At 35.9% G+C, this 12,230-nt stretch overlaps 1 protein-coding gene across 1 annotated transcript; it reads right to left on the bottom strand.

Annotated features, from left to right (window-relative positions):
• Positions 1-2,486: 2,486 nt before the first annotated feature.
• LOC125202142 (putative 2-oxoglutarate-dependent dioxygenase AOP1.2) lies at positions 2,487-4,354 on the bottom strand. The gene is made up of 3 exons (XM_048100494.2): positions 3,955-4,354; positions 3,098-3,428; positions 2,487-2,913 (listed from the first exon to the last, which is right to left on the bottom strand). Exons 1-3 carry the CDS (start codon positions 4,038-4,040, stop codon positions 2,665-2,667), a joined length of 666 nt encoding a protein of 221 aa, XP_047956451.2. The 5' UTR covers positions 4,041-4,354; the 3' UTR covers positions 2,487-2,664.
• Between the last annotated feature and the right edge of the window lie 7,876 nt (positions 4,355-12,230).

Here is a 12,230-nt window from a genome sequence, read left to right as displayed (position 1 = left end):
CTCAATAAGTCGATTTCTGTTTGAATGCAGCTCCAGTTGCAACTTAGTTACTTGGCATGACTTTGCCCTCTTCTTGGGGCCCCCAATCCATCCACGGTTCACGGCGTACTAGTAACTTTTGAGACTCGGCACCCATGGTCGTATCACCTGGCTTTCGAAAAGGCACAGGATCTGCTATCTCCATGTCTCGTAGTTGCATCGATTATTATCATCACGCCCGAGCTTCACAGAGACGAAGCTCGCCACGTTAACTGCTGCCAAGCCACCCATATATTCTCACTGTGAGAACCCAACTTCTTGTTGGATATAACTCTTTTTTTTAGGATCAATACTCTTTTTTAAAAAGTTGATTGGTTTGCTTTTGCATTATTAAGTTTGCCTTGTATTTTCACTATATATCAGTCAGCAAAATTTTTTTAGAAAATATTAAAATGTTAAATTAAATATCTATAGTTTTAAGAAGAAAAAATACTCCATTGTATATTGAATATTGTATTATATAATTATTTTAGTAAGGCCCAAAATCAAGTGAAATTCTCTCCATATATTTTTATATCATTTTTTTTAACAAAACTAATTTATAGCAATTTAATTTAACTGAATTTAAAATTTAGGATTCTTACATTATGTACATTTAACGTGGAGTACTACGGTTTATGTACATTTTTTTATTTTTTTTAAATAAAACTGAAAAAAATTTATTCATTTTTTTAAAAATCGAATCAGTCAGATTGATTCGGCCTTGAGCCATAGTTTTATTTGGTGTTTTGAAAACCGGACCTACCAGTTCGGCCTTGAACCAGTAGGCAGCCCGGTCAAATTCAGTTCTAAAACTATAGCTATGTTTGGCCGTTTTAAACCTGCAAAATCGGGTGTTCTGGCTGAAAACCATGAATCGGTTCGGCCGATTTTGACATGTTTGCTTCGTTTTTTTTAGTACAATATGTTTCAGAATGCTATAAATATGAGAAGAATAGGAGAATAAGAGCATCTTCAATCATTACACTAAACTCAAATCCATTTTTGTGTAAATGTCACACTAAATATTGATTTTACTCCAATCATTTACACTAAATTCAAACTCAAAAAAATATTCTCCACTCACTTAGTTTTTATACTTTCCAATCACACTTATATATTTTATCAGATTTACACACTAATCCTATGATCCTTTGTCAATAACTTAAAATAAATTAAATTAAATAATCTACTATAATAAGATTTTGTTTAAAATTAAGATTCTGTCAATTTTTAAACTAATAAACAATTATTGAAAAATGAACATTATGTATCTTTAGAAGTATTAAGAATAATTGTGTATGTGTAGTAGTAGAATTAGGGGTGGGTCGATACGATATATCGTATCGAAAACGTTGTATCGTGTATCGTATCGAAAATATTGATATGAGAGAATTTCATATCGTTATCGTATCGAAAGTTTTGATATGGATACTATCAATATCATTATCGTATCGATATTTCGATATATCGTACCAAAATTCGATATATCGTTAAGAACGATATATCGAAATAACGTTATCGTATCGAATACCTGTATATCAAAAAATATATTTTCAAATGAAAAATAACACAACAATTAAATGGATTTATATATTTTTATAATTTTAAACTTCAATATGTATTGAAATTCAATATGTTTTGATACATACAATATATATCGTGTATTCGATATAAAACGATATATTGAAAATATCGATATATATCATATATTCGATATATCGCGATATAAGAAAATTCATATCGTTATAGTATCGAAAACTTACGATACGATATCGTATCTTATCGAAATTACGATATATCAAAATTCAATAATTTTTCGATATTTTTCAATACGATTCGAGCGATATATCATTTTTTCGGTATTTTCCCCGGTCCTAGAATAGTATAGTACTACTTAATTTACTAGTAATTTTTTTTCAATTATGAACGTGCGTTGTTATTAATATTATTAATTTAACTAATCATTTTTAATACTATTATATTGATATGGGCCAGCCCACTAATTAAAAACTAATTAGATATTAGTAGAATTATAGTATTAGGTTATTAGTCCTACCTTCTTCATCTTTCACACCGCAGCTCTTCTTCCTCAAGTTTTTCTATAAGTTTTCTGTTTTGATAATATAAATTGATTAATATAAATTGATTTAGACTTGAATGCAATAAACAAAAATTTAAAAAATATTTTTGATATACTTTTAGTGTAAATCTAAAGATATGTATTTTTTCTTCAAAAACTATAATAGGATTGGGTTAAACCTATAATAGGATTGAGTTTGCAGTATTGTTGGAGGTATTTTTCTACTGCAGTACTGTTAGAGATAGTCTAAAGACGGAGTGATAGCGTGGTTGAAGCATACATAGCGGGAGACGTTGTATTGATTTGAACCAGAGAGGAAAAATGATAAACAAGAAAAGAAGAGAGACAAAGTTATGGTAAATTAAATATAATCAACTCCTAAGCATAAACGGAAAAGTAAATTCTAACACGAGATAGTACACACATATATAATAAGCTGAAAAGGAAAGGCCAAAGGTCTCGGATTCGAATCCACAGCAAACACATGCCTTTAAATTTCTATTTATTTGTTCCATAAAAAAACTGAAAAATACGTAGCAGCAACATGCGTCCGCGGATGGAATCTAGACCCCACAATATTCCTGGAGAGCGTCGGGCGAAGTCCTACCGGCATCTGAGTAGTAAAAATCCATGAACTTGATGTGATTAAAAGGCTTGTAGAGCAAAGGGTGATCTTCATCCACTAACTCGGACGGAGCCTCAATCACGCACCCTTCCTTCGGATTCGAAAACAATCCAATGGAGTACCGAGCTTCGTCCCCGCTCACCAACACCCTGTGATATGGAGCATGCAGTCTCCCATTTGTCCATGCCTATAAATGACGTGTCTTGGTAAAGTAAAATATTAGATTCGTTATAAGAAGGAGAAATAAAAAAAAAATATTATTGTCTCCGTTCATAAACAAAATAGTCTCAATAGTAGAAGATACGTTTCATTTCAAATTTGGTAAAATGTGAGAAAAATAATTATAAACAAGATTAATTGGTGGAACATACATGGAAAGAGGTCCCGAGCATGACGACGAAAGAATTGAGTGATGTTGGATCCGCAGGGATCCAATTTTTGCCATCTTTGGTAAGAATCTGCAAACCGTTAACATGATTGAGCTGATGCAATGTGGTGATGATGTTCTTGTCGGTATGAGGAACCATTCCAATGGTTGGGTGAGGGCTTCGAGGCGCCTCGTAGATTTGGAAACGACAGACGTAGTCTGTGGAGTTCATGTGTTCATCGATATAGCTTTCCAGTCCGAGACTCTCGACCACCATCTGCCTCACAATCTTGTCCAATTCAGACAATTTCTCACAGTATAACCGTATATCCTTGCTGTTACAAGAATCAAATAACACTATTATAGGAGCATCTGAAATTTGATCACAATTAAAAAACAAGTTAAAAGAGTGAAGTTTGATTATATAAAAATTTACTGAAAAGTTACTAAACTTTAACATTTGTGCACAGTTATACCATGAAGCAATATTCAGATCAGTTTATATACTCCCTTCGTCCCATTTAAAATGAAACATTTGAGAATTGACACAAGATTTTATGTAGTGTTGTTTTGTGAGTTAATGAAGAGAGAGTAAAGTAAGAGAGATGAAAAAGTAGAGATAGAGTTGTTTCTATTTTAGGAAACGTTTCATTTTTAATAGGACAACTAAAAAAGAAACGTTGCATTTTTAATGGGATGGAAGGAGTAATATATTGTTGATGTTACTATCACCTATACTATTTCAACTAAATCAAAATCCCCTGTGACCAAGGCTGAATATCATGAATTTTTCGATTGATTTTAAAATTGCAATGCAGATTAGAATTTGATCAAAAACTTCATGGTTTTTTTGCAACTAACCTGAAAGTGGGATTGCCTTGATCAGGCCACATGAGGTTGGTGAAGGTGTCGACTACATGTGGCGAGAGGGCGCCGTCGATGCCCATACTTTCGAAGAGTGGGACAAAAGGGTTTTGTCCAACATAACCATGGTAGGGTTTGTGGGTTATGTTACGTAGTTTATTGGGTAAAGGGACATTGAAAAGTTGTTGAGTTACATCAGAAACTGATTTTAGCAACTCAAGGGGAATGTGATCGAATGTAGCTTTGAAGCACCCATATTATTGCAAGGCTTCTCGAACTTGAATTTTGGTTGATTCCCATCTTGAAGAATCATCCTTTTCTAGGTTGCTCAACTCTATCAAAGGGAGCTTCATGCTTTCACTACTCATGATTTGTTTGACTAAGAAACTAAATGGTCAATGGTCTTGATTTTGTGCATCTAGTAGGGCTATTTATGCACCTAAAGAATTATTTTTAATTCTTAGACTCAAAATATAGTCGCTTAATGATTAGAAATTAAAAATACTTGCACATTTATTTGTAAATCGAGATTGGCGTCGGTGTTAAAAAATTACTACTGCTACTACTACTTTACTTAAAATACTCTTAACAACCCAAATAATTAAGAAATAAAATACTACTCCAAATCATTTCCAAGATTCTGGACAAGTAGGCATGCACAAACCGAACTGAACCGCCGGTTGGTTCTGAACCGCCGGTTCACGAACCGGAACCGGAATCGGCGGCGGCGGTTCGAACCGGCAGACGGTTCGGCGGTTTTAGCGGGCCGGTTTAGGTTCACAATTTTCAGAAACCGGAACCGGCGATTCAACGGTTCGAACCGGCAGTTCACATAAAATTAAAAATATATATTTATTATTTATAAAAATTAATTTTCACAAATAAATATATACAAGAAGGGTCATATTCTAATGCTTATAGCACCCTAATCCAAAATCAAGACCAAATTTCCACCCTTAGATTTTAAAATGAGTGGATGAGATTAAATCTTACGAAACTCAATAAAATAGTAAATAAAATATCAACAAAAGGGTAATATCGTCATTATGTTGTCATATGATAATTTTCGTGAATGTTTTTTATATCAACATAGTGTATTACAAATATCAACAATATGACATAAGAATATCAACACTAGTACAAGAAAATGTCAACACATATTTATTGAGATTTTTACATGGTTTTATTGAGATTTTTTGATGTATTTGTTGATAAAATTCTGGTTACCAACATTTATGAAAACTAAAATAAAAAATATCAAATTTCATCATCTGAACGTCGTCGGAACATATGCAATTGAGATCTCGTTTGAATCCTTATAAACTTATCTTTAATTTGATATATTTTTTGCAAAAAAATAATTTAAATCGAGAGAGTTACGTAAATTTAAAGTTTTAAGATGATTTTAATGAGAGTGAATTGACATTAATACCTTTTAATTTTATTTATTAATTTTCTTAATTAAAAATATAATCCATGTGCCATTATTTCAACCGATGGATCTTCTAATCTAATGGCTAAGATTTAGTTTTAGTTTGGAATTGCTAATTAGTTAGCAATTGATCACTCTCCACAGGGGGTAATTTCATAATAGCCCATATTTATTTGTTGGGCCTCTGAATTCTAAGAAATCATTCTTGGTTGTTTCTCTTTTATAGAGTCATCCTTAAATATTTTATGTTTAACTTTTGATGTGGGACAAAATATGTTGAAGTATTTTCTTTTATAATTGTATGTTTAGATCATTCATCAATCTTTTTTCAATGTAGAAGACAAAACTTTCTTTATTTTTTATTTTTTATAATTTATTATTTACTATTTTTATATTTATTTTTGTCATAATTCCTTTTATAAGACAAATTTATAGTTAATAATATCATCAACTAGAATAGTTTAATTAAATTTGAATGTGGCATGTTGCTCATAATTTGTATATTTATAGAATGTGGACATGTTCAAATAATTGGATTTAAATGTAATTATGTTACTCATTTTTCTCAATGTATTGATTAAAATATGCAAAAAACAACAATTAATATAATATTATAATAATGATAAAAATAGACGATTAAAAAAGAACAAGCATTTAAATTTATTGTTTAAAACTTCAAGTCTTTTGTGATTTGTAATTGTTGTAGCCTCGTTTAAATTTATATTAATAAAATTGCAATTTTCTTCGTGATTTTGTGAATTTTATTTACGCACATTCCATAGAAAAATAAAGAAAAAAAAAAAAACCGCCAAACCGGCCTGAAACCAGCGGTTTTGGCCGGAAACCGGCGGTTTTGAACCGGCCCCTGAATCGGCGGTTTTTTTAACCGGAACCGCCTAAACCCTTGGCAAGCCGGTTCAGGTTCATAATTTTTTTGAACCGTGAACCAGGGTTCGGAACCGGCGATTTTTGAACCGTATGCATGCATATCAGGACAAGTGTTAAGAAACTCTTCAAGAAATCAAAGATTATTTATTAAACAAATAATCGAGATTGGTGCGGGTGTTAAAATTTACTTAAAATACTCTTAACTACCCTAATAATTAAGAAATAAAATACTACTCCCAACCACTCCATTTCCAAGATCCCGGACAAGGACTGGACAATGGTTGACAAAATCTTCAAGAAATCAAATATACTCCAATTAGTAAAGAGGGTGACGATAAAAATACTGACGAAATATAAGCCAAGTTAGAAAAGATAATAAAGGGGGTGACAATAAAAATACTGATTAGAAAAATTCATATTACGCCGTAGATGTAGTTTTCATAGACAAATTAATTTAAAATTTAAAATTTAAAATTCATTAATATTCCTTTATTATAAACAATATAGCCGAGGAAGGCTTTGTGAACTCCAATATCAATTAGCATTTTTACATACGTGATTTATACATTTGTTTTCATTACTACTTTGATAGAGGGTGAATTGCGTAGGGATGTGCATTCGATTTTTCGGTTCGGTTGGTTCGGTTTTAAACCAAACCGAACCGAACCGAACCGAAAAACTGAATTTCCTTGAAAATCAAAACCGAACCGAACCGAAAAACCGAAAATTGAAAAACCGAACATAAAAAACCGAATTAAACCGAAATTTTCAATAAAAATCGAAAAACTGAAAAAAAATGTGGAGTATATATTAATATATATAATTTATTTATTTTATATATACTAATATAATATAAATATATAATATAAAATTAATAGAATATATATAATACATACTCCCTTCGTCCCACAAAGATTGTCTCACTTTGACCGGACACGAGTTTTAAGAAATGTAATGAAAAGTGGGTTGAAAAAGTTAGTGGAGTGTGGGTCATATTTTTATATATTAGTTTTATAATAAAATTGGAGTAGGAATGAGTTAGTGAAATATGAGGTCTACTATCAAAAATGGTAAAAAGTGAAATGAGACAAACTTTGTGGGACGTACGAAAATGGGAAAATTGGACCATCTTTGTGGGACGGAGGGAGTACTATATAAAATATATTAAAGAATATATATTATATATATGATATAATATATTTAAATTTATAGAATAAATATATATAATATTATATTTAAAATATAATTCGTTTTTTCGGTTTTTTTCCGTCCGAACCGAACCGAACCGAAAAACCGAAAAAACCGAATCGAATTTCAAAATTTTGATTTTGGTTCGGTTCGGATATTCGGTTTTCGATTTTTTTGCTCACCCCTAGAATTGCGTTTCCTGATTCGTTTGTATACTCTGTTTTGGAATTTATAAGATTGCTTTTCCTGAACCCATTGTATACACTGTTTTGGCTTAGTTTTGAATAGTAGGCCTTGTGTTGCCATTTTGTTTGGAATATAGAAGACTATATATTCTGTTTTGGGCTTAGTTTGAAATAATGGGCTTCCTATTGGCATTTTATTTAAAACTAGTATCACGTTCGAGCGATGCACGGATTGATTTAGTTGCATCACAGTAAATTCATATTTTGAATGAATTAATTAAAATCAGATACAACTATATTATCTAAAAATTATACATTGAAGATAAACGTATGGAATTTGTATTATTTAAAAATTATTCAAAGCTTTTGATAACCATCTTCTTATCTTTTAAAAATAGCAGCTATTTCCATTTTTAGTCGTTCCTTAAAATAGAATCTTTAGAATCTTTCTGTTTTAGAACAAGGACCTCGTAATCCACTAACTCTACTTTTACTACTTTTTCTCTTTCTCTCTCTTACTTTACTCATTTTTCTTTTCCTCTCTCTTACTTTACTAATTCTTTTCACTTACTTTACCAATTATGCATTAAAACCCGTGTCGTTTCAAATATTTCTATTTTTTGAATACGGAGGGAGTATATCTCAACCATAAAACAACAATCATAATTTTATAGTGTACCATTCATATTAGCATAAACACTTCGATGCCATTCACATCAAAAAATTAATACATAACAATAACATTAATGCTAAAGAGTCATTAAAATAAAATAAAAAAGTTTTAGAAAACTTTTTAACCCTCTGCTCCATAGCAGTGGAGTCATTTTGCTATTTTGGTAAGTTTCAGAGTAATGGAATCATTTCTCTTTTTAGTAAAAGTCAACATATTTCTTATCACTTACTTTACTTTCTCTTACTTTAACTTACTTTACTCTCTTCATCTTTCTACCTTTTCATTTCATACTTTATTCTTCTTTACTTAACTCACTTAACACATTTTTTCTTAATTTCCGTGTCGAAAAAAAATGTCTCCACTGCTATAGTACGGGGGGATTATAAGAGCATCCGCAATGGTAAATAGGCCAGCCATAGGCCAGCCATTCTCTCCCCTGCCACGTCAGCAACACTCAAAAAACCCCCTGCCACATCAGATTTAGGCCAGCCATAGGCCAGCCATAGGCCAGCCGCAATAAAAATAATTCAAAATACACTACATTTACGGAATTAAAATACGGAATTAAATTTACGACACATATACGGGAAAAATAATCCATTTCATTAGAAAAAAGTACAAATTTTTTTTTAAAAAAAATACATGATTCTTTTCAAAAAAAAAAGGGCTTCAACACACGGGCCCCGCCGATCTCTACTCCTCGTCGCCGTCTCCGTCGTCGTCGCCGCCCCCGCTGCCGCTGCCGCCACCCGTGGTATCTGAGCCCACGTCGGAACCCGCAAGCCGTGCCCTCGCGGCGGCTAAATCGGCACACATGCTCTCGAGCATCTCCTGAAGAAACATCTTCTCCGTGGGGTCTGTGGCGGCCCTCCACTCCTGTAAGACCTTGTACATCTGATCCCGCGTATGGTTACGCGAATGGAGAGTGTACTCGAGTGGGGCGGGTGGGAGGGCGGAGGACTGGACCTCGCGGGGCGATAGGGGGGATCCGCCCCTCGCAGCTCGCTGCGCCCGCTTCTGGCCAATCGGGCGGGGGCGACCTGTAAATGAAGGAGGAGACGGAAACTCCTCGACATCCGGGGGGAGGTCGTGGGATCCGCCGCTGCTGCCGCTGTAGTCGCCGCTATAGTTCAGTCGCTGCTTCTTCGGCCACCCAGCGTCGCACCCCGCCCGGAACTTCTCGGAGTCCTTCAGCAACAAGAAGCACTCCCAGAAGGTGAACTCCTTATACTTCCCCTCCACGGGGAACTGACCCGCGGCTATCCTCCGGGCGTCCTCCTCGGTCTGCCCACTCTTGAGCTGACGGAGGGCGTTGGCGTACAAGTTCGCAAAACGGCCCACCGCGGCCCTGGTGCGCTCCCACCCCTTCCGGACCTCCTCGTTGCTGAAGTCCTTCCCCTGCGGGCAGTGCCTCCTATAGGCAGCTCTGATCTTCGCCCACATGTTGACGACCCGCTGGTTGTTCGCAACCAGCGGGTCGTCGCACACCTCCAACCAGCCCCTGGCCACCCCGACGTACTCATCCTCCGTCCACTTCCTCCGGGTCGGGGTGTGGTCAACCGCGGGCTGCGATGACTCGCCAACCGCCTTCGCCTTCCCCCTCGTCTTCTTCTTCGGCGCGGCCCGCCTCGCCGGAACGGGAGTATCCGGATCATCGAGATCGATCCCCATGTCATGCAACGACAGAAGGTCATCGCCATCGCCAGTGAACTGCGTCTCCGCTGGGGTCGAAGTGTGAGACGACGCCGTCAAAAAATCAAGAGACGGCCGATATACCGGGTCCCCTCCCGGTGACCCCTGCCCCTGCAACCCCCCCTGCATCCCGGGATACATACCATGCTGCACCCCCCCCTTCCCCCCGCCCTGCCACATCATCCCCATCATCTGCTGCAGCATCATCTGCTGCTGCATCTGGGGCATACCCCCCCACCCGGGCGCTGACTGCCCGCCGCTCCCCTGGCCGCCCGTCATCCCCCACGGCATACCCCCCGGCATCCCACCAGGCATACCCCCCCCCCCCCCCCCGGCGCACCAGCCATCATCCCCATCATCTGATTCCAAGGGATGTTAAATCCCGGGCCCATCTGCCCCCATCCAGATCCCACAGGTACTGTGGGAGTCTGAGAGCCACTCGTCGCCGGGCTGGACTCGTTGTTGTGATCCATCGCTCAATAATGCTCTTGTACAGAAAGTTAGAGAGAGAGAAAACTCGTTAAAACAAGTGGTGCAAATGAAAATGAAACGAAAATCGCGTTTATATAGGTTTTTAAAAAAAAAAAAAAAAAAAAAAAACGGAAAAACCCGCTGGCCGATCGCTAGCCGATTTGGCCTCTGCAATGGCGGCCAGCGCATCGGCTAGCGCATCGGCCAGCGACGAGCGATCGGCCAGCCCACTCCGATGCGCTCGCCGATTTCGCGTTGGCCGATTGCAATGGTTCGGCTAGCCGATCGGCTAGCGCGATGAATCGGCTAGCCGGTCGCTAGCCGACCATTGCGGATGCTCTAAGGGATTAGTGAAGTTTTTGTGATAAATATTGTACTAGTAATACACTAAGCAAACCTATGTTGAAGGTAAATGATGAAACAATAGTTCTTAACACCCCTTCTCCCAAAAAAATAATTTGTTGACACATGAGAAAGGAGAAAACAAAAAATGCATAAATTACATAAATCTGGATGATTTGGAGGAAAATATCTAACTTTTAAGAATACAAATTAAATCAAGTGAGCCATATATATTGCTTGTAATAATTCTACATGAAAATTATTCCAAGGCCAAATACAACCCTTAAAACTCTAAGCTCAATCCTAATAATAGTTACAAGTGAAATGATTAAATCAAAGAAAACCTTAACTAAATATAAATACAACATTGCATGATTTACATCTTCTTCTTCACTCATTCATTTTTCCGCAATAAACTTCCACCACAGCTTACCGCTCAACTCTATTATCTCCTTAATTCTCGATCAACTGATGACATCAAGTTTCATTATCTCATAAGGCAAATAATTGAAATTTTTAGATATATAAATGCAATCAAGAAAATGTTGACAACTCAATATAAAATATCGAGATAAACTATAGTAACTGAGAATTAGTTTTATCTGCATTTAGTTAACTGAGAGTAACTTAGTAACGCCTCCCATATGTATGCGATTATCGACTTTTATAAGTGGATTTAGAGCATCCGCAACGGTGCTTGTCCGATGAGTAGCCGTCGTGCCGTCGGTGCAGTGAGTACCGTGCTCGATAGCAAGAGCATCGTTGTGCGGAAGAGCACTCCTACGTGGCGCCTCCTGAATGAGCTTGTTTTTATTCCATTAATTTTTTAAAAAATTAATAAAAAAATGGAAAAATAATCTGGAAATATGAAAAAAAAAAGATATTTTCGGATTCCCAAAAATAAAGCCTTTTTTACCATTTTTTTCAATTTTATTTGATTTTTTTAAATAAAATTTTATCCCAAATTCATCTATAAATACACATATTCATCATCCATTATTTTCATCAAATTATCTCTCATTCATACTTAAATAAAATTGATTAGAATTTTAACTATGTAATTTATAAATTTTAGGATTTTAATTATATAATTTTTAATGTGTTAGTAATTTGTAATAGTATTTCAGGTACTTTTAATGCATTTTAATATTGTGGAAATGTTTTAAGTAATTGAAGTATTTAAATTGAATAATAGAATGGTGGGATTCTTGAGCATGCTCTTGCGAAAGACCATGGATGTGAATGTTGTGCTCTTGCGGAAGCGCAGGGAATTAAAAGTGAATAAAGGTGGGTCCGGACCCACATCCGTGCTCTTGGCAAGAGCGAGCACGGATGTGGATGCTCTTACATTTTGGATTCCAATTGTGTCCAAGTCTTTTGTATATTAGAAATCCTGCAACCA

Source organism: Salvia hispanica, chromosome 2 (genome assembly GCF_029641045.1).
Source record: "Salvia hispanica isolate PSC_SH4W2 chromosome 2, Shi_PSC_v1, whole genome shotgun sequence".
NCBI classification, from domain to species: Eukaryota; Viridiplantae; Streptophyta; class Magnoliopsida; order Lamiales; family Lamiaceae; genus Salvia; species Salvia hispanica.
Note: the sequence above shows the minus strand (reverse complement) of the source record. Positions and strands in the feature narration are given on the sequence as shown.